This window comes from Balaenoptera physalus (genome assembly GCF_965194825.1).
Source record: "Balaenoptera physalus genome assembly, chromosome: 14".
Taxonomy (NCBI): Eukaryota; Metazoa; Chordata; class Mammalia; order Artiodactyla; family Balaenopteridae; genus Balaenoptera; species Balaenoptera physalus.
Genome location: NC_138893.1, coordinates 40,105,007 through 40,128,993, shown reverse-complemented (window position 1 = coordinate 40,128,993; position 23,987 = coordinate 40,105,007). Strand labels below are relative to the sequence as shown.

At 39.7% G+C, this 23,987-nt stretch overlaps 1 protein-coding gene across 20 annotated transcripts in view; it reads left to right on the top strand.

The window, feature by feature from the left end:
• VTI1A (vesicle transport through interaction with t-SNAREs 1A) overlaps positions 1-23,987 on the top strand; it is a 419,912-nt gene that overhangs the window by 230,238 nt on the left and 165,687 nt on the right. For 6 of the 20 annotated variants that reach the window (XR_014253029.1, XM_082423344.1, XM_082423353.1 and 3 more), the window contains one exon: positions 1,515-1,648. The exons of 9 other annotated variants lie outside the window; for them this stretch is intronic. Coding sequence is in view for 6 of the 11 variants with exons in the window: in XM_082423344.1 (XP_082279470.1) it covers positions 1,515-1,527 (13 nt within the window). In the remaining 5 variants the exon portion in view is untranslated. Of the gene's footprint in view, positions 1-1,514; positions 1,649-15,629; positions 17,106-23,987 lie in introns of those variants that run through there. 5 more of the 20 variants (XM_082423350.1, XM_082423352.1, XM_082423345.1 and 2 more) reach the window with 2 other exon arrangements.

The window sequence follows — 23,987 nt, the reverse complement described above, 5'->3', positions numbered from 1 at the left end:
TCACTCAAATAGAAAGCAGAAGAGGCTAAAATTATGTTTCTAATCATTTCTGCTGCCTTCTGAAAAGTTTGATTAGAAGTACGTAGTGTTATGCAAGATTCGTTAAGTACTATATTACTCTACTTAACATTGTACAAAGTGCTCTAGGGAGGAATTTGTACAGAAAGAGCCTCTTCCCTCTACGTGCCTCTAGTGAGTTCTGTTTATTGAGCATTTCATGTCTAGAGAAAAGTATAAGTTAAGGAAAATGATTATGTGTACTCAAATGAGCACATCTAGGGAAATTCAGATTATCTCAAATTCAGAAGTATTATCTCAAATTCTGAAGTATTATCTCAAGATCAGTATCTCCACCAGGGCTGTTTATCTTCTTCTATTTTCTATAAAGTGGGGTATGTTTATTGCTTATTTGACTGGAGGCTGGGGGCCTTCAATAACAATTGCAGCTGGTTCGGAGGACCCAAAAGCACAGCCCTCTGTAGTCTCTTCCTCCAACCCATGAGATTTAGGGATGTTTTATCATTTCTGTAGTACAGACATTTTTCCTGAGCCTGATTTACATGCATTTGGAGACTAACCTCAGTGAAATAGCTTCAGATATCAGGGTGTGTTCAGTATTGACAGAAAATAAATGGTTTGCATTCTCTGTTTTACACTATTGAAAATAAAACACCTTAATAATGAAGAAACATGGGATTGTTGAAATGAATTTGCTCATCAGTATATTTGTTTTAGTCAAAAATAAAACTACTGGGACTTCCCCAGTGGTCCAGTGGTTAAGACTCCGAGCTTCCACTACAGGGGGCTTGGGTTCGATCCCTGGTCAGGGAACTCAGATTCCGCATGCCTCACAGCGAGGCCAAAAGATAAAAAATAAAATAAAATAAAAATAAAACTGTTAACCATAAACTAAGAAAGCCTCTGCACAACCTTCCTCCATCATTTCCTCGGTCAGATTCTATTTTCTTAGTTTTCTTAATTTGGGCTGTCTCCAAGAAGGAAAAATAATCATCATCGCTCTGTCAGTGCGCATTCTGGAATTTGTTTAAGCAGAGAGTCAGGTCACAGCACCACGGACCGTGCTTTTTTCTGCTGAGGAATTGTATTTTCTTGAGTTTGTACTGAACCGCATGAACAAATCATTAAGTGACACAAGTGAACGGGAAGAGAGAAGTATTCAAAAATTCTTTGACCTCTGCTACAAGGGTGGCTGACAGAAGACACTAGCTTTAATTGTTTGGTTCTCTCTTGCCAGTTTTTGTTTCAGTAAAACATTCCATGATCTCGAGGCAAAAGGTGATTGGGAAGGCAACATTTTGATTCTAATGGCTATATCTATTTTTCTTTATTCAGAATGATCAAAAATATTTTCATAGGTAAAATCAGATAGCATTTACACACATATCATTCTACAGTTTAGCAGAAAGAGCCATGTTAATTAGTACTGCTTAGGAAATGGAATTTAAACACAAGCCTGCAGATCTTTTACTTGTCTTTTGTTCTTTTTTTTAAAGGAAGAATATTTGATGATATATCCACTCCCAACAGAGAAATGAGTGGGCTCAAACAGGTTTACTGGTTTAGTTTGTTTATCGCTTTGTTTCCTAACAAGAAAATAAAATAGTTACCTGAATTTTTTTTACCTGTATTAGTATATGTGTGTCTGTTTTAAACTCTCTTTCTTTACCCTGCAGAAAGGTATCGCTAGTACACTCTGATTTTTGTCTACTTTCATTCTTTTTAAAATAACATCCAGGGTTGTGCATTCCCATTTTAACATAAGAGGATTCATTTGCTTTGGAAGGGAAGCTTCCAGCAGCATTGAAGATACATAAGCTAATATATTTAGCAAGTAATGTCAGAGAAACCTTAAAGCTGGTGTCTATCACATTTTACTGTTAGTAAGAAGTGTCAGAATTCCTATTCTCAAGAGCAGTGTTCGAGATATTTAAAAATTGAAAATAAAAAAACAGAATCCTAGCTGTGGCATGGTGCCCTAGATGGGATAGTCACCCCCAGTCAGTGACTATGTGGTTTATCAAACCTTGAGATTAGCCTAATATGCCACTGGATCTACCAAACACTGTATACTGTCTCAGCACACAGAGTGTGCCTTACCCTAATCTGACTGTTGCCTTCCTGCATAGGGAGCCTTACCCCGGTTTTTGCTTACACTAGCAGAACACCACTATGTTTATTGAAAACTACAGATGTAAATTCTTTGTGATGAAACCAAGATGGGAAAAAAGAATTCTAACTTCAGTTTTTTTTTTAAGTTTAATAATTTATTGTGTTCCGTTAAGACAACACAGAACTATTGCTTAGCAACACTGGATTAGGCAGAAAATAATTTAAGCTCCCAAATGAGAAACATTTGTCATCGAATATGCTCTAACACTTGCTTTACCACATGGCTTAACACCCTTTTGCTCACACATGGTTAAACACATGTTTGAACTGATGTTTTAACACCCGTCTCACACATCTTTACGCCCTTTGTTCACATATGCTTAAACACATGCTTTGACACTCTCTGAGCTCTCACTGTTGAACACAGGCAGAGTATTGTCTTGGGTCTCATGTTCTAAAGTTTCATTGGTTCGTAGACTTCAGCCAAAGACTGGTGCCCGGTAAAGTCACAGCTCTTTCTACAAGATGACGTCTACTATTGTGTGCCTTCAGTCTGTCTGGAGAAGACAATTCCTCATGGAGGTAACCACTGCCATGGTCCTTCGTGTCTACCACACCCCCGAGTGGTGGCCTTTTCGAATATTTCAGCCCAAGGGTGTGACATGTCACGAAGTATTGTTTTTCGCCCTGGCCAGTCTACTTGTATTTTCCCAAACTACCACACTCTAAAGTCTTACTCATGGCCAGATGTAGAATTTAGCCGAGTGTTCTCTCTTACACCTTACTTGGCAGTTTCAGCAGAGCTGAAACTATATGTACAGGAATGGGGTATTGGTGTTGCAGAAATCTGAATATAAGGGGAAATTGTGACCTCGCCTCGCTTACGTGAGTCTGATTGCTTGGATCCTCTCTCTTCTTTTTGTTTGTGGCGTCTGCCATCCTCTTAGGCAAGGTGACTGCCTCCTCGTCACTCTGACCCCCTAGACCTGCCATTGGTGGATTCATAAAAGGTTGTCTCTTCCTCCTAAAATTATAGGAGTCTATATGTAACAGTGGTTTAGAGTGTGGGCTTCTGAGCCAGACTGCTTGAGTTTGAGTCAGCTTAGGTTTCCTCATCTGAAAAATGGGAATAGTGACAGTACCTACTTTATTGAGTTGTTGTAAGGATTAAATGATACAACACTTATAAATCACTGTGTACATCCAGCACATAGTAAGTGCTTAAAAAATTACTATTTAATTACTCTTAATTTAAGTAGAATAAAAGAGTGACAATAACCTAAATCTAAGCTGTGCTCTACAGTTTACAAAATGTGTTTTATCCATATCTTTCTACGTTCCTATCAGAACATTGAGAGGGATGTAAGCATATCCCCATTCCAGAGAGAGGCAAACTAAGAACAGACATCTTAAGAACTCTGCCAGAAGTTGCATAGCCAGCAGGTAGTGAGCTTGACTGCTGGTCCCCTGACATCTACGGGCAGTGTTTTTCCTACCATGTTACAAGACTAAGTCCTGTTACATGTACAAGGAAGTACCAGAAATGGCTCTTTCTATCAAAGAGCTTGCAGAGGAGGAAAGATACTGACAAATGAAAAGTAACTTCCATTTATTGAGAAATAGTTATGAGCCAGCCTATACTAGGCACTTTTTAGTAAATTGTCTCTCTTAATCTTTACAGTAACCAGTTTGACAGATGAGGAAACTAAGGCCTAAAAAGCATAATGAACATACCCAGAGTCATAGAACTAATAAGTAACAGAACTAGAGCAAGCCTGATTCCAAATAAAACCCATGCTTTTTATCCATTACTCATATTGGCTCTCAACCAATAACAATAAATGAGTTCATAGACAAACTACAGCTATTGTATAAGTCAATTTTGGATGAAGTATAGTCTTCCCCTAATAATTCCTGGTTATGCTGCTGTGTGATTGTTTGTTTCTTTGTTTTTTTAACATTATAGAATGGATAACATAACAAGAAATAAAAGTTATGGGTGTTGTATGAAAACATTTGTAAATTAAATCCACATTTAGTCTGTTCCCCCACCTTGATGAAATTCAGGCCTATAAAGTGTGCTGCCTGGCTAAATCTTCATGGAAATGTTCTTTTACAAGTAACCTGTTCCCATAATTATCTGAATATAAGAATCATTTAAATTCCGTGGCTTTCAGGTCCCAAAGAATGTTAATGGATGTTAAATTAAATTATTTGAAAATAAACTCTACTTCATTGACTGGATCCTAGAAGGTCAATATTTAGGAAATTGTATGAAGAATGACACCCTTGAGTTTGGTGAGTTGGAAGGGCAGTTTTCATAATTGTATATTAATAACTCAAGCTATCTTCTTAGCTGTCTTTAAGGATAACTTAAAGGTGATTGGAATCGTTGAACTAACTTTCCATGTGAAATTGGTTTGGACCCAGATGCAAAGACTAACAATCAGACCATTTAAACACAGAACAGGACCAGCCAGGAATAGCAACACTTGGATGCCTGACTCATAGATGTAAGCAAGAATTAGTGATTACTGCAAATGGCTGGAAGATCCCAGAGGAAAATTTGGGAGGCTCTTCATTCCCTTTTGCCCTGTACACAGAATTCTTAGTACAAATACCTGGCAACATCAAAATACAGGTGCAGATTTGGAATACATAAAGCCTTACTTTGGTTTCTTTGTGTTTTAACTGAATTTCACTCTGTTGAGGTTCAAGATCAAATACTCCCATTTTAATGTAACATTTGCCAAATTTCCAAACCTCTAAGCACAAAATCCTCAGCCCTCATTTTTTTTACTTGCCTGGAAATCTAGGTAGCACTGAGCCAAAAGTAGAAGTTATGAAGTGAGATTATACTTGATTAGGAACAAAAAAAGTCCTATGTCCAGAAATGCAGATGTGTACAGCAGTCCTAGGGGAATGTTGGTATTTGATCTCCAAGTCTTAAAGGTTCATGTTCCCAAGGTTAAGAGTTGCAGAGAGCCAACTTTTATTTGTAACTAATGCTGAAATTACTCTGGAGATTCTAGAGGTATTACATTACAAATCACTCAGCTTTGGAAATCCTACAGCTCGTGAGTTACAAATATCACTGTGTGAGAGAAAGGGGCAATAAGTGAAGGACATCATTCATAAACTTAATTTATACCGTAGCAGCATGATCATGAATATACTGTATGAGAGTTTTCTTCTCAGTGAGAAAAGGAAAAGGGAGTATATGAAGTCCATGAGTCAAGACCCCAACTAAAAGAACCGGGAAGTAAAGGCCTCCTTGTCTGGGGGAATTCGAGTGGGGTCAGGGGGGCACAGTCAACCTGGGCTGCAATATCCTCCTTTTTCTAATATCTAACTTCATGACCTGGGGTGAGTTGCTTATTTATTGAGTAAGGCTTCCATTTTGGTGAAAGTTAAAGCCTAGGTATTTACAGAATAATATCCTTCAACAAGCATGGCACCAATGGCCATCTATGAAAAAGATACACATAACAGTTCACCTCAAGGGGAGAACTTTAGTGGAACCAAATTCAGTATTAAAATCAAGAATAGTTAAAGGCATTAATATGTCACACAGCTGCCTGGGTTTTTTTTAACCTTAATAAACTGTATTCCTATAATAGGCACTTGGTACTCTCTGGTGTTAACTAGTTGGACTTGCTTTTTGGCTAGACCTTTCTTATTTTAAACTAAGTAGTGATCTGGTTCTTTGAATTTTCAATGACTTTAAGCCCAACAACAAAGCAAAGATGGATAAATCTGTGTCTTGGTTACGGGAGTAAGCTATTATAGGCAAAATTATACCTTTTACACTTTTCACCAATAATATCTACTACCGGATGTGTTTGTTTTCATTGTGAGGTTAATCTGCCCTTGCTATGAAATGTTTTTCTTTAAGAATTAAATCCATTAAATCATCACACTTTGGGAAGAGTTTTTAGAGTGATCTGAATGCATGACCTTAAAAATAGGGCTAGAATTTGGAATATAACACATAACATATATAATTAATGTACAACATGTAAATGTGTGATATATCTTAAGGGGACAATATATAGGTAAAATATCAGAAAATAAAACACCCCATACATATCACCTACATCACACTAATAAATTCAAATTCAGGTTGTACCATTTGAACAACTGCCACTTCACTCATCCTCACTAATGATATTTTTCAGATCGTAGATTTTGATAGATGCACTGTGGAGTGTAGAAATAATCATCATTTAGGTAGCTGAAAAATAGCTTGCCAAAACTGATATAATGAAAGTTATTCAGGATGTTCTGTCAAAATCCTTTCCAATTAGTGTTGAGGTCTTAAAAGGCCAGACTTAACTTTTTATTAATATGTTCGTTTTATTAATGTATTTTTGATATATGCGTAGCATGACTACCTAATACATCTCATGATACTGCATAATTACGGTGCTTTTAATTTGTTATACCCCAGTCTATTCTCCAGTCTTATTTAAAATTCTAAATTACTTCATAATTTCATAACTAATAACTCATTAGGAAGCCGTGCCATGTACTTAAGGTTACCTCTAAGGCAGTCCATACTTAACAATAAACTAGAGAAGTTCCTCACTACTTGACTGTCAGTGACCAGTTTAAATATTTAAAGTTATCATCTGACCCTTTGTCCAACCACTTTTAGAAAATGAAATAGTTTGTGTATAAAATGTAGGAAAGGGAAGTCCTTTCACATAGTCTTTTCCAAAATGAAGAAAACTAGCTGTCAGTAATCAAATACTTAGATAATACTCATATATATATATATATATATATATATATATATATATATATAACACCATGCTGATATTATTTTTAAAGATTAAAGGGCCCATTTTTTCATTTTCTTTTTTCTTGTTATTTTTCGACAAGACATAGAAATTTAAGTATGTCATTCTACAGTGATCAAATTCAGATTTGTTGCCAATCACCATAATAATTTTACATTCCTGTCTGTCTCTCTGTTATATCTTAAAAAGACAGCTTTTGACTTGTTTCTGTTCCCCTCCAAATGACGAGAAATTGAGACTATTGTTTTTAATGCCTTGCTTTCTTTACCTCGATAAATGCACACAGTTAAAAATTATAATGGTTCAACCCCTTGCTTATTGAGGTGTGTCTTCCCTACATTATTTAGACCTTGTCTCACGATCTAATAAGTAGCTGAATGATGTTAAAAGTAATCCAGCATAATGCTATGCTATAGTGATGTGATTTAACTAATGTTTATTCAGTATCTATGTGATAAAAATAGTGCTAGGTTCAGTAGGGATGCAAACATGGGGAGATGTGGAAGATACTTCATATGAGGCAATGAGACAATTAGGGTCTATTTTCTGATGCTTGTCTTGGTCAGAGTTCTTAGATTCAGGAGGACAGAATCATCTATCTAATTTAAGCAGAAAGAGATTTATTAGAATAGCGTATAGAGTCCTTAGGAAAGCCAGGGAAGCTCTTTTGGATGCTACAGAGCAGCAGAAGAGACCAATCGGACTCTCCTGGGACTGCTCACTGCTGAAGTCTTACCCCGAATGGCACCCAGGATACAGGAACCGTACTCCATAATTTCTACCAAAGCTGTCCCAGAAGGGCCAAATGCAACCTCCTCTCCTATACACACGCACACACACACACACACACACACACATTTACCAGAAGTGCCTGTTTCCTCCCATGCAAGTGCCTCATATTGCTCACATCCCCTTGCCAAGTCTTGCCCAGACATCTGCCTTGCAGAACCTGGGCGATACCTGGAACCTGGTTGATTGCAAGAGAATCTCGAAAATGTAGTTTTTAGGTTTCTAGCCTTCCCAGTCAAAGAAAGCTGTTAAAAGGGATCCGGAAATGTATGGAATGAGCCAATGCACAGTATCCCCCAGGGATGCTGTGAAATAGTGATTCTCAAATTGTATTGCAAGGAATCCTAAAATTTTGCTTATGCATGTAAAGGTCACCAAGGAGGAAGAAGAGACCAGACAAGCAGGATTCTATCTGGAGCAGCTCCATGTTAATCTGATCTTCTGTTGGGCGTGTCAATAATCCTTGAAGAAAAGTTTTATCAAAAAAAAAAAAAAAAAAAAAGTTTTTTTTTTCCAAGTTTCAAAACCATTGCTAATCTGCAAATACAGGCATACCTCAGAGATATTGTAGGTTCGGTTCCAGACCACTGCAATCAAGCAAGTCACACGAATTTTTTGGTTTCCAAATGCATATAAAAATTACGTTTACACTATTCTGCAGTCTCTTCGGTGTGCAGTAGCATTTATGTCTTTTAAAAAATGTACATATTTAATTAAAAAATACTTCATTTGCTGAAACATGCTAACCATCGTCTGAGCCTTCAGCGAGTCGTAGTAGTAACCTCAAAGATCACTGATCACAGATCACTACAACAAATATAATAAAATGAAAAAGCTTGAAGTATTGCAAGAATTACCAAAATGGGACACAGAAACATGAAGTGAGCAAAAGCTGTTGAAAAATGGCACCAGTAGACTTGCTTGGCACAGGGTTGCCACGAATCTTCAAATTGTAAAAAACACAATATCCGTGAAGCACAAAAAAATGAGGTGTACCTATACGCCTCAATCTTCTGTCTACTGCTTTTCTTGTTAGGCAAGGTGTCACAAATACAGCCTAGCATTTCTTTCCATCGCAAGCTTTTTAACAGACCATCCTCACTTTCTTAGGGAATATTTGAAAATAATTACAAATTATACTCTTCTCTCACGTGTCTCGTTAGGGAAAGTGCTACTAACAGGCCCATTGGTATTCGGGTTTTTAAGGGGAAGTCACCACCTCCTGAGAACATCTCAGAACACCTCAGTGGTGGAGGGCTACCAGTCCTCATAGCCTTAGGGATGCAGAGACTGGACATGGTTAACTACTCTTCAGCTACTTTGTTTCATTTGACTTCAAAAACAAAATTAGCAGTAACAGGAGACTGGTTCCATGGGTTAAATTAATCAACGTGTGCTAATTAAATAACCGTTGTGCCTCTGCCATTGATGCCTGTTTCATTTGGTGGAGAGCTCTTAGTAAGTCTTAACCGACTTTGGTCTCTGTACTTTTAATATTTTGTCATTCGAACTAAATTGAAGGAAGACAGTCTGTAGTTTAAGCTGAAGAGAGAGCTATTACTTCACATATATTGGCCCTCATGAAAGGATTTCTTTTTTAATCTTTTTTTTTTTTTTTTTTTTAGAGTAGGTCCTTGTTGGTTATCTCTTTTAAATATAGCAGTGTTTACATGTCAATCCCAAACTTGGAAGTGTTTCTCCCTCATTCCCTCCAGGTCATCTCCCGCCATACTACATCATACTACATACGGCCTTTCCAACTCTGAACCGTAACTGCTTCCCTTACAACTGATCTGCCCTAAAGAAACCTGGATTCTGCTACCAATCCACTACGTACCCATCTTTCATGTGTTTTCAGAGTAGCCTAACCTCACCCCTACCTGTCATGCAATGTCCCAAACCCAGACCTGCTCTGCCGCCCCAGAAGCAGACCAGCAGCCAACGTTTCTTTAAAGTAATGGAAATTTTCATCCTGTACACAAGGCACTGTTTGCCGTGTTATTCCCACTTGCTTAAAATAGACTTCAGAATATTCTGGTTTTGTTATATTTCCCACAGTTTTCTTATATTAAGAAATGATGGGTTTATTGAAATATTTGTAATACAAAACAGAAGAACCTACACATTTAAAAAATATTAATTTCATATTTCTTGTTGAATATCTTGACACTTCTGAAAGGTATAGAGCACAAAATAAAACTCCCTGTAAGCCTCATAATCTACTGAACCATTGTTAACACTTGAGAATGCATTCTCCCCGCCTTTTTCTATGCATATTTTACCTACAAACAATTGAATATTTCATTGGCATTTTAAGTTTGAGAAACTTGTCTGTGATTCCTGTTACGCCAAATAAAATGTTTTAAGTTACTCTCCTAGTTTGGCAGGTTATGTATTTTAACACAAAGAATATAGAGTCTGCCAGAATTATTTATCTCGGTTTAGCTTATAAAAGTCTGTTTGGTTCACATTTTTGCCTTTTTTTTTCTACCGTCAGCTGTAAAACATCAGACCAGAATTAGCAGCTGTAGTCCTGGTTGCACTTTATTAAGTTTATGGTGGACTTTTTCAACCCTGTTCCCGGTGAAGTTTATTTAGGTAAAAGGTTGATAACATTCTTCACCCCAAAGTTTTTTTCTTTCTTTCCCGTTAAGACAGTTCTTTCCAGGGACTTCCCTGGTGGTCTAGTGGTTAAGACTCCACCCTTCCACTGCAGGGGGCACAGGTTCGATCCCTGGTCAGGGAACTAAGATCCCACATGCCGTGCAGTGCGGCCAAAAAGAAATAAAATTAAAAAGACAGTTCTTTCTTGATAACATTCAAGAGGTTAAACATGAAGTCATTACTACTCTCTCATATAAACGTCTAGACCCATCCTTCCACTGTGTTAAGCCAGGTTTATAAAATACGTAATCGCACATGCAAAATAGAATAATTCTGTAGTATGTGTGTACGGTATGTGTCGTACTGTGGGTTTGTTGAAATACAAAAGAACCCAGAAACATTTGTATTTTTAAAAAGACTGGGCCTCCACCATACCCTGATGTGCAGAATTCATAATTTATGCTTGAACATATTTAAATAACTGGAGTAACAGGTCTAGGTAAACAAGTTACATTAATTACAAGAGTTAACGTGAGCATGAGAATATCTGTGTTAATGCTTCATTTTTTTCAAGTAAGACTCTGTGCATTCCTTACCCAGAGGACTATTTTCCCGAAAGTGGTAAAAATGCAAACACTCATCTCTAATATTTTATGCCATGTCAGCTACATCATTGATAGGATTCTTTGTTTTAGTTATTCTTCTTACCAGAGATAAGATCTAAAGGATGTATTCTGCATACTAACTGAAGCATTATGCAGTACTTCTGCTAGAAAAGTCACTGAATATTCCAAGTAAGAATTAAAGGAAATTTTGCATGACATGGCATATTTAAAATATTTCCACCATTTGGTGATCTAGTTTTTGATGGCCAAATATACCAATAAGTGTTACTCATCATATTTATACAAAAGTCATGTTGTGTATATAGGTATTCATTTTGTAGCCTTTCCCACTTAGCAATTTACTGTGAACGTCTCCCCTTGACATGAAATATTCTCCTAAAAGGATGTTTCTTACACAGTTTCCCTCATGGGACTGCAAAGAACAATTCTTAATTTGTGGGTAGAAATCCAGAGCTCGCAAGTTTGTGCCGTCCCCATGGTTGACCCCATTGTTTCTAAACCGTGGGCTTGCTGGCCCTCAAGTTTCTGTAGTAGGTTTTCTTTGGGATTAGCTTTGGGGGATGAGGGAGGTAGATGAGAGGATCTACCATCACGTTCCTGATTAGACCACCTTCTCTCCAGCATATTTTCTCCTTTGGCTCTATCACCTTCCTCCTTTTAAGTTCCTGCCTGGGACATCCCTGGTGGTCCAGTGGTCAAGACTCTGCCCTTTCAATGCAGGGGGCATGGGTTCGATCCCTAGTCGGGGAACTGAGATCCCGCATGCCACGTGGCATGGCTAAATAAATAAATAAATAAATAAATAAATTCCTGATTATTCTTAGCCTTCATCTCCTTTTAGTCACCAGTAATTGCTTCCCTTTTGGAGGGCCTCCTCTTTTGTCAGCTTCTGGTTGCTTTGCTGACAAACACCTCAGAAAAGGGACCAAAAAATGGAGCCCTGTAGTTTTATAGGTAAAGAGTTCATGGATGAAGACTTTTTTTTTTATCCTAGTTCCCAGTGCCCCTAACAGTGTCTGTCTTCAGACAGAACTGTCCCTCGGTGCCTTGGGCAGGCTTCTGTGGTCCCTCTGCGTCCTTCCCAGCCACCCTGCCCTCTCGTCACCTGCATTACAGCCAGACCCAAATCCTTCCTGCTCCCCAGACATGCCTCATGCTCTTCCCTGGCTCCTGTGCATCCTCCTGCCTGGACGTTTACCGTCCCATCTCCCCCTTCAAAATCCCACCCATCTTTCAGCATCTTGGCTCCATGCTGCATCCTCAAAGAAAGCAGGTTGTGTTTTCTGGATCCGTTCAACAAGAGGGGCTCCACGTTGCTTTAATTGTACTGCCCCTGTGGATGTATCCACATAGTATGCCTGTATTTTTATTTCCGTCAGTACCTGTCTCATTCACCCTACCACATGGTAACTCCTTGAGAGCAAGAGCAGATCTGTCATATGTGACTCTCAAAGTACTGGACACAGTTGCCTGCACATAGAAGATGCTTGGTAACCACTGGCCCAGGAGAATTTTTAAACCTCTGATTTGAAACTATCAATTCTCTTCCAGTTAATGTCTTTAAATTTTATTTATTTAGTGATATTGCAGAGTAAGTTTGGAGATCGCCGGTGGCTTATATAAAAGCACGGAATGACCTATCTTGGTTATGTCTTTAAGCAATGCCCAGAGAGAGGCCAGTTCCAAGTTGAGATACACTCTCAGCTCGTGCCATTGCCTGTTGATTTTTTTCCAGGCCAGTAACATAACTTACTTTGGAGAGTCTTGAGCTATACACCTTAGCTCTGATTTCCAGAATCTTCCTCAGCTTTGTTAGTCATTCCGCGTTGTTGTTCTTTTGTGTGTATGAGCATGGGGACCTTGGCTTTTGGAATAATATTGCATTGCAAATCAACTTCTGCCTCAAAAGAACTTTTCTTCCACAATTTTCTGCATTTCTGAACAGGTTACAAAATGTCACAATTCAGTAGGGCCAATTATTAGATTTTCATTTAATGGGCAGTTTTAATGTTCTCAGAGACTCTGAATAGTAATAGCATTTTAAACTACTGCATTCCATTTAAAGACTCACAACCACTTCTTCTCTCTTTGAGTGTACCTAGTTATATTTTTGGGTATCATTTAAATTCAGGCTCCCAATCTGTAGGAAAATCAATGAGTTAATGAATAGCCTCATTTTTTTAACTTTTCAAATATTTTATCCTAATTATAAGGCATATCTAGTGACATTAATTTGATGAAATCCCAAATCATCAGATTGTGCAGAATAGCCCTGACTGTGGAGTAATTTAGAGCATTTTCAGTTTAACAAATGTACTGTTTTTTAGGACCAGATCACGGCTTTGCTTACTGTGAGAAAAACTTTCTACTGTTAAGGTCTGGAGTCCATGTCAGTGTAGGTCAAACTTTGTGCTTTTTTTTTTTTTTAGTTGTTTGTTTACCATGTTTTATTTAACCTATTAAATGAAAAGCATTCCTGCTATAAATAATCATCACCCCTGATGTATCTATAGCACATTCTTCTTGCTAAATCACTCCCACATGCACTGTCCACCGGCTTGGTGAGCTTCAAGGTTACTCTCTGGCCATACAGTGAGTAAACGGCAAAGTCAAGTCCAAGACCAGTGACCTTCCACAAACAACTGGTGTGGTTCACGTAAGCCACCTCATATCCTGTGGGGAACAAGATGGGGAGTAAGCCAGCAAAGTGATGACTGTTTGAGTCATTTATTTTCTGCCATGTCTTTCACAGCTCATAGGCTGTCCTCTGGGACAACAACAGAAAATGAATTCTCCAAACTGATCGAGGCTACAGTTTGAGAGAAACCGACACAGCAGGCGTCATTTCAGTCCTTCCTACTATCCAGATGCCTCTTTGTGGTTCTCTGTTTTAATCCTTGTCCCTCTTTATCCTATTCAATTCTCTGTCCCTTCTCCAGCTGAAGACATCTGACACTTACTCTCAGGGAAGTAGAAATCACTTACAAGCATTGCTTGATCAGTCCTCACAGCTGCCCAGTAAGATAAGTCCAATGTAGGGAATGGAAGCCCCTCACTACTCCTTCAACATTTGAATGAGTCACCAAATTAGTAACCAAACCTAAATCTCCTGGTTCCCAGGCTGCTTCTCTGTTTGTGACCTACCACCAGCCAGAAAGTGGTAGGTGTCACATTATATCCAGCTGGCCAGTCAGCAACTTAAATTTATTCTTGCATACCTCCTTTGATTGAACCAATACAGAAGCAACATGTATTTTTAGTAAAAGCTCGTGGACTGTGGAGTTACAAAAATCAGAGTCTTCCTGGAAATGCTCATCTTCTTAATGATTTCTCTGCTAGGCCCACAGTAGGACTCAGTAACTATCTGTGGACTAAATGATATAATCCACCTAAATGATATAGATCCAACTAAAGGTATAATCCAGAGGGGAAGAAAGGAAAAAGAATAAATGGCGTGGAGATGTGAAACTGAGCAGAGAGGCACTTCCCTTTCTAAAGAAGCTGTGCTTAGTGCAACACGTGGCCTATAAAGAAAATCTGGCATCGGGACAGGCTTGCCCAGCCCCGATTTTCCACTCGCATTTCACTTCCACCCCTCCCTCCCGCAAACATGAACTGATTTCCTTCTGCTGCTAATGAAGACTGCTGCCAGGTCAAGGGATTTTGATTACACAGCATCTCATTGTGCTGTATGCAGATTTAATGGATTCAGACCATCAGGATGTGCTCTCCTTTTGTTGTTTTTAAATTTGGGGTGACAGATGTTGAGCACCTTGAAAATTCAATGGAGCAAAAGGTGCATCTAAGATGAGGAGGCCTCTACAACCACGCCCAGATTGCGAGGGACACATTCCAGTCAACTCAGGAGTTTAGTTCCACTGAACTCCTATCTTGTGTTCGTGATACGGGACCCGTGTCCTAGCTCCAGGGAACCTCTTTCCATGTCTACCTGACACTGCCTGGAATGGCCCCCCCTGCCCATCCCATTCTGAACCTCTGGGTGTGGAGGCTGAGCTCATGGTCCACTTGGATGACCCCTTCCTCCCCAGTTCCTATCTCTCTCTGACCACTGCGCTGCACTCACCAGCCCAGTAGAGTAATAGTGCTCACTTATTTCTTAAGCCTCTTAGGAACCTAGAGACCAGGGCTTTCCTTCTCAGTTTCAGAACTGGAGAACCTTGAGTATGATTTCTTTTTTTTTTTTTTTTAATTTATTTATTTTTGGCTGCGTTGGGTCTTTGTTGCTGCATGCGGGCTTTCTCTAGTTGCGTCGAGTGGGGGCTGCTCCTCGTTGCGGCACGCAGGCTTCTCATTGCGGTGGCTTCTCTTGTTGCGGAGCATGGTCTCTAGGCCCGCAGGCTTCAGTAGTTGCAGCACGTGGGCTCAGTAGTTGTGGCGCATGGGCTTAGTTGGTCTGCGGCACGTGGGATCTTCCCCGACCAGGGATCGAACCCGCGTCCCCTGCATTGGCAGGTGGATTCTTAACCACTGCGCCACCAGGGAAGTCCCGCATATGATTTCTTAATCATCGTTATTGTCATGATTGCTGTTGTCATCTTAATTGCCATTTATTTTAAGAGCACTGAAATGCTAAGTGCTGTATAATCATTATCTCATTTCATTTCATTTAACCCTCAGAGCAAACCTGTAAGGGAGGCATTATTATTTTCTTTTACAGATGAGGAAACTGAGGCTTAGCAAAGTTCAGTCACTTGCTCAAAGTCACACAACTATCAAGTCTCAGCCAGGATTGCAGCCAGTCACGTCCATCAGCCTTAAGAACTCAGCTCTCCTTGTCTGAAACCTGATACCAGCTGGGTTCTCACCCTGCAGTCAGCCTCCAAGGAACCTAAGTAACTATATGTGCACAAAGTGAAACGTCTATTTACAAATCAGACTATGCTTCTATTAATATGTTTCATTTAGAGTATCGATGATGTTTTCAGTGATAAACCAGGAGTCAGATTTTTAAGGAAATATCTAAGCATATTTACCAGCTTCTTTCACCTTAAATGGGGAAAAAAATGCTACAGTAGTCCTGAACAACTCATGTCTATATGCCAAGGTTGGCATATGAAATAATTTCCTAAGAGGTTGCTACCCTAAGACAAGAGGCAAAATGGCAAAAGAGGTCTTTGATGCTCTCCATGTTTTGTGGCGCCCAGCCCTTTTCTTCCATTCTTTCCTGCCCACCCCACCCCAGCACCTTTGTCACCTCTGATGGTCTAATTCTCCTCGCTGTAACCCCACCCGGGCCGGTCTGTCCCAAAAATGCAGTCCCCAGTGGAAACAGCCCATGAAAGACAATCTCCAGGGAAAGCAGTCTGAGGAAGGTAAATTACACTAAGACTTAATCTTGGGACATAACTGAGTTTTGTAAGAGTAGAAACGGAGACAGGTAATATTATGAACTCTGGACTTTTACCTCTGCTTAGGACAACCCACTGTTTTCCATGCTGTCTTGGATCTCTGCCCAAATCCCCCCTCGTCATTCTGTGCCTTTCCCATGCTTCATTTTTCTTCATAGCACATGTCACTCCCTGGAATTGCTTTATATACTTCCTGGTTTATTAGCATCTACGTCTATAGAAAGTAAGCTCCGTGAGAGCAGGAACTTTGCTTTGCTTGTTGCAATAACCCTAGCATCTGCAAGAGGGCCTGGCACATAGTAGGTGCTGAATAAATATTTATCGGGTGAAGGGATCAGCCACTTGTCATGCCTCTTCTGAGCAGGGCAGCTTTTACTTTTACCCGGTTTTTGTCCAAAAGAACAAATTTAAGTAGCTATCAAACTCATGGTTTTACTGTTATTATTGCTTGAGAGGAGGTGAATTTTTTTCTTTAAAAGGCCAATTTCAACTTGACGTACAGAAAACAGTTAAGTAAATACTAGCTCAGATGGTGCTCAGGTGCAGTAAAGTCAGGAAAATGGTATCTGAGTGTCTGGCAAACACTACGAGATCAGAAAATATTAGTGGACATCCTTCATGTGAGTAAAAAATTGTATTGATCTACATAATTCATCTTGAAATAATTATGAGCCAATTTTTCAATCTCACATGATGTACACTGTGTTCATGGTTCTCTTAGAATTATCCTTGGCTTTGGGAATTATAAGTAATGTACATAAAATTAAATCCAAAACATATCCACATTTGAGTTCAAATATTTCCCTTTTAAAGTGTAACCGTGACTTTGAAGTTGGGTTAAACCACAGGTGTGTGTTTTTCTTCTATTCAGCTTCAATGATACCTGGTAATTTGGCATGTAATGATGGGGTAGGCTCAAGGATGTTCAAGAACAAATTGTACCATATTGTTAAGTTCTCCCTAATCTTACAAAAATGAACCACCACAAATTACTGAATTTTAATATCTCCTGAAACTCTCCCAGCAAAAAGAAGGAAGATACACTAATGACTAATTTAAATGCTATAAAGACGGGGAGGGGTTGAAAGATAATCCCAAGTAAACCAAATTAGCTTACCTATCATTATGATTATTTTTAAATCACAGCGTTTCATGGAAAATGCGTTTTTGTGGTGCCAGGTTTCAGGAATACTCTTTGTTAAAACCTTTGTAAATGAAGTTATAAAATTGGGACTAGTGGATGGGGCAGGTGATTGGACAGGGGGACAATAAATAGTGGGGTTGAAACCCTCTCGTTAATAAAAATATTGGTTTCCATATGTTAAGAAAAAACATCTCACGCTCTCCGTCTAGACCTCTAGACCTGTAGTCAGTGAGCCTGTGTACTTCTGTTTCCCCGCCAGATATTTGTTCCTGTCTGAAAGACATTTTATGATATTTATTTGATGACACACACCTGCTGGGTAGATGAAAAGCTACTGCTCCTGAGGATGACCTACTTCAAGCTTCTGAGGACTTTGGCAGGTTGTCCTGCCACATCATTTGAGCCCATCTTGATGTCGCCTGTTGAACATATGTAAGACGAGTGCATTTGCAGACTTGTCGGAGGCTGAGTTGCGAACCCCAGGGAAGAGGTTTCAGAGTCAGTAATGACTTTGTAAGTGTACGGAGACGGGGAAGACACATGCTTTACCAAACCCGCCTCCAGCATAGGAAGTGCCGCTCTCAGCACTCGGGATGGGGATTGGCCCAGAAACCTGCCCCCGTGGAGTGGACCGTCTGGAAAGGGGATCTTACAGGAATCCATGTAATGTGGTCCAAGGTAAAGAGATGGACCCCAGGTGGGAGGTAGGGAGAATGAGGGTCCAAGGTGACATGAAAGAAATTCTGATGCAGTGTTTTCCTGGGAGTTCACAGGACAGAGAGAGGTTTGTAGTTGAGATCAGGGAAGAGCATGGAGACACTGTCATCAGATTCGTCCTTTGAAACCAACTTGTCTTTACATGTTAATTTCCACAAACATTAATTGAGCACCAGCTATTGTGACCAGGCAGACCTTAGGCCGAAAGATACAAATATAAATAATTTATGTCCATCTCTCAGTGTACACAGTGTAGTAAGAAAGCATACCTAAACAGGAATTTTATTATAAATGGAAATAGAACAAGGAGTTCTTAGCCCTGTCGGCCTTCCTGGGCTTGGTGATGCCCAACCTGAGATCTGCAGAGTAAGCGCAAGTTAGCCAAAGAAGAGAAAACGGGGAAATGGAGGCATGAAAATGATACATTGTGCTCAGAAGCGACAAACTGTTCGGTTTTACTGACTAGTGAAAAAGGTGAGGTGGGAATCAGTGGGTCCCTTAGAGGGGCTGTAGCTTCCCTACCCATCTCATGAGCCCCTTGCCACCACTGCCCGAGTAAGCGGACTGCCCCTGCCATGTAAATGCAGCTTCAGAGCAGGTTCCCTCCTACCCTTTGCTGCCTAAGCTCCCCCGCATGGAAAATCCAGAGATTCCACGAAGAGGGGCCATTGACCCACTGCTGAGGAGTTATAAGCTCTGAATCATGAGTGAGTTGGGGTTTTACCTGGTGATTTAGAAGGAGTCTTTCTCCATTACATTTTTTTTTTTTTTTTTTTTTTTTCCATTCTTGGCTGTGCTGGGTCCCTGCTGCGGTGCGCAGGCCTCTCACCGTGGTGGCTTCTCGTTGTGGAGCACGGGCTCTAGGCATGCGGGCCCCAGCAGCTGCAGCACGCGGGCTCCAGAACGCAGGCTCAGTAGTTGTGGCGCACGGGGCTTAGTTGCTCCGTGGCACGCGGGATCCTCCCGGACCAGGGCTCGAACCCGTGTCCCCTGCATTGGCAGGCAGACCCCTAGCTGCTGCGCCACCAGGGAAGCCCTCTCCATTACTTTTATCTGTGTGTCTACAGCTCATGATTTGAAAGCCTTGGCTCCAAATGACATATGCCCTTGGTGTTATTTATGATATGACTCTCCTTTCGGGTCTCCTTTCCTCCTCTTCCAGTTACCTGTTGCTGTGTAACGAATCACCCCAAAGGGGAACGGCTTAGAACAACAATTGTCATCTCTCACAATTTCTGTGGGTCAGGAGTGGAGGAGCAGCTTGGCTGGGTGTTCTGGCTCGGGACCTCTCATGAGGTTACCTTCAGATCAAGCCTGGAACTGGAACAGTTGGGAAGAGATAGGATTCAGCAGTAGCTAGAGACTGGCTGGGACTTTCTCCTGTTATCGCTTTATTAATCTTTCCATGTAGTCTGTCTACGTGAGCTGGTCTGGGCTTCCTTACAGCGTGGAGCCTCAGACTTGCCAGCTTAGACCCCCCAAAGATGAGCGCCAAGAGCAAGACTGGCAGAAGCTGCGTGGCCTTTCTTAAACCTAGCCTAGGAAGTCACACAGTGTCACCTCTGCTGCATTTTCTTCCTCAAGACGGTCACAAGGGCCCATCAGGTTTCGATGGGAAGGGACATAGACTCCGCCTCTTGAGGCAGGGGTGGCATGGTTGTGGAAAATCAGTGGGATGGGAATATTTTGTCGCCAATTTAGGAAAATATAATGTGCCGCACACCCTCCAAGAACATTTTGCTGTTGCCCGAAAGCTTTCTAGTTCCCTTTCCACACCAGAATCCAAGGCTTCAGTGCACACACAAGAACCAAAACACCTCCATTGTCTGAATGAGAGTCAATCACTCTAGTGTGTGGTGTTCCCCTTATGATGATAACACTTTATAAGCATATATACCCTGTTGCCCCATCTTCAAGAAAGCTATACCTCAATCAGGCACTCGTTTGTTTGTTTTTTTAATTTATTTTTTATTGAAGTATGGTTGATTTACAATGTTGTGTTAGTTTCTGGTGTACAGCAAAGTGACTCAGTTATGCATTTTTTTTTCATATTCTTTTCCATTATGGTTTACCATAGGATACTGAATATAGTTCCCTGTGCTCTACAGTAGGACCTTGTTGTTTATCCATCCTGTATATGATAGTTTGCATCTGCTGATCCCAACCTCCCACTCCATCCCTCTCCCCCACCACCACCCCCCATTTGGCAGCCACAAGTCTGTTCTCTACGTCTGTGTGTGTGTTTCTGTTTTGTAAATAGTTCATATGTGTCATATTCTAGATTCCACTTATAAGTGATATCATATGGTATTTGTCTTTCTCTTTCTGACTTACTTCACTTAGTATGATAATCTCCAGGTCCATCCATGTTGCTGCAAATGGTATCATTTCATTCTTTTTAATCAGGCACTGTTAAATCCAAATATTGCTCATATCTTTCCCTGAGAGGCCCCTTTTTATCTAACCACAGCAAACTTGAGCCTCAGGAGTGAATGATTTCAAATCTGTCTTTTTATTTGCCATTCACTGGATAGATTGATGGTGCTCTTACAACAGGGTTGGTCAGTAGCATTTTGTGGCGTACAGGATATCTCCGGGAGTAAAACAAGAAAAAAGTTTTTTAAAAAAGGGCCCAGACTTTGAGCTTAAGGAACTTTAAAAACTGAAGCATTAGCATGTTCTTGGTAGGAAACCTTCTGATGTAAAGTTAAACTATTGATGTAAATTTTACATTTTTAAATAAGTACTATTGCAAGTGTGCTATCTTAATGAGGACTTTTAGATTTTACACATATATAGTGAACAGAAGTTGAGTTCTTTAAATATTATCTGTTAAAAATCTATGATACATGAGCAATGGATTGGAGGGGTTTTTTCGCCCTTGGGTAACCTAGAAAAGAATATAGCTCTATTTTAAAATCCCTTCCAGTTCAAGAGTTATCCAAGCAAACAGTATTGACCAAGGTGTTGAATGCACCAGTAATAATAATGCTAGCCTTTCATAAAGCTAAGTAATCAGGAATAATGCTGAAAATAAGAAGACAGTCATTTATTTACTCTATTTGGCATTGTTAGTACTAATAATGCATTTCAACACAGTGGAATTGCTAGATGATGCTTTTGTGACTTTTATGCAGGTTATTGTTATTTAAATGAACAGTCGACTGCACTGTAATGAAGAAATGCGTGCTTTTCCCAACTCAGTTATCAACCAGGATTCTAGGAAAATGAGAATTTGTGTCTGCCTTCATTCACAGAGCAAACTGGAGGTCACTGTTTTCAATACGAACCTTTTTTTAGCTTTTCAGCAGTGAATAATTAGAAGCTGCTGCTTCTGAAATTACCTGTATTCACTGTAGAGGAGGAAAGACTTTTATCTTCCACGATGAAATACATTTTCTCATTCAAATTTCATCATTCTTTTTTTAAATGGCATTTTACACCGCTGAGTCAATCCTGGGTAGCATAAACTAAAAGAAGTAGATTTTGTGTGCTGCTGTAGCCTTGTTTATTCAATTTACTTCCTTAAATTTCAGCTCCGCCTTGAAAAATGATCCAAATGCAAAAATGGGTTTAAAGCAGTTGAATATATACAGCAGTTATCCACGTAGAATACTATTATACAAACACATGTGTTTTTTGCACTTTGATTTAAATTGAGTTGATCCTTGATCCTTATAATTTAATGATTATGTGCTTCCGAGTTTTTAACAGCTTTGTTGAGATACAGTTTACGTATTATACAATTCACCCATTTAAAGTGCACAATTCAATGGCTTTTAGTATATTCACTGAGTTGCGCAACCATCACCACAATCAATTTTAGAACATTTTCATCACCCCAAAAAGAAATCTGGTACCCATTAGCAGTCATTCCCCATGTCCCACTAGCCCGTGACAACCACTAAACAACTTTTCTGTCTCTATGGATTTGCCTATTCTGGACATTTCATATAAATGAAATCATATAATATGTGGTCTTTTGTTTTGGGCTTCCTTCACTTAGCATAAGGTTTTCAAGTTTCATCTATGTTGTAGCATGTATCAGCACTTCATATCTTTTTGTTGCCTACTAATATTCCATTGTATGGATATACAAATTTTATTTATCCATTTATTAATTGGTAAACATTTAGGTTTCAATTTTTTGGCTACTATGACTAATGCTGCTGTAAACATTCACCTAAAAGTTTTTGTGTGGACATATGTTTTCATTTCTCCTGGCTGTATACTTAGGAGTAGAATTGCTGGGTCATATGGTAACTCTAAGATTAACTTTTGAAAAAGTGCCAAATGGGGCTTCCCTGGTGGCGCAGTGGTTAAGAATCCGCCTGCCAATGCAGGGGACACGGGTTCGAGCCCTGGTCCGGGAAGATCCCACATGCCGCGGAGCAACTAAGCCCATGTGCCACAACTACTGAGCCTGCGCTCTAGATCCCACGAGCCACAACTATTGAAGCCCGCACGCCTAGAGCCCGTGCTCCTCGACAAGAGAAACCCCCGCTCCGCAGCAAGAGAAGCCCCGCTCGCCGCAACTAGAGAAAGCCCGCGTGCAGCAGCAAAGACCCAACGCAGCCAAAAATAAAAAAATTAAAAAAAAAAAAGAAAAAGAAGTGCCAAACTGTTTTCTAAAGTGATTGGACTGTTTTATATTCCCACCAGCAATGTATAGGGCTTCCAATTTCTTCACATCTTCCCCAACACTTGTTATTGTCTGTCTTTTTGATTACAGGCACCCCAGTGGGTGTGAGGAACTATCTCATTGTGATTTTGATTTGCATTTCCCAAATGGCTAAGATGTTGAGCCTCTTTTTATGTGCTTATTGGCCATTTGTATTTCTTCTTTGGAGAAATGTCTGTTTTTATTGAGTTTTTTAAAATTCTGTTACCTCACCTTAGGAATGTGGCTAGCAGAACTAAGTTGGAAATAAATGTATCTTCCTAAAGGGAGTAATTTTCAAAACAAATTTACAGATTGAAGACATTGTTTTTACAATGGTAGTATTTCCGGATTATAGAAGAATTGAATTGCTCTCAGGAATCAGTTTACTTCTGATACTTTTTTCAATTTGATTAGCAATATATCAGATATTGGTGGTCCCAGAGTCATACCTAGAAAATGGCTTAAAGATCAGTTTGTCCAATTAACTCATTTTACAAATTAGGAAACTGAGAGCCTAAGAGGTGAAATATGTGGGTCACAGAGAATTAATGATAGATTTAGAACTCTATCCAGGTGGAATCCAGATAACTGAACATCTCTATTTAATTTAGAGAGAAAATAATGCACTTTTCAAATGGGTTCTTACTGATTTAAAAAAAAAAAAAAATGGTGAACTGCTCTGCAATTAGAATCCACAATATTTATTTTTGGGTATTTAACACATACTATTTTATTTTATCCTCATAGTAGCACATGTAAGATTAATATTATTTTTCTGTCCTATTGTGTGTAGGGAAGCAGGTTAGCTAGCTTGTTGAACGGCAGCTACATAGTGAACGGCAGCTACATAGTAAATGGCAGACTCTAACCCAGACCTTCTGATTCCAAGTTCATGGTTTTGTTTCCTCTGGTCTTTACAAAAAGACAGCATCAGCACATTGTTACCCATGCCATCTTGCGAGCCTTTTGTTTCTGGTCACTAAATCACTGACACAAGTAACCGATAGGTGGCATCGTGGAGCATCGTTTCCCATCACTAATATAGTTATTCAGCAGCACTAATATACCTAACTTTGGAAATAGAATGTAAGTTTCAAGTGACAGAAGGATTGTTCGAGTATAAAAATACAGTACCTGAAAGGC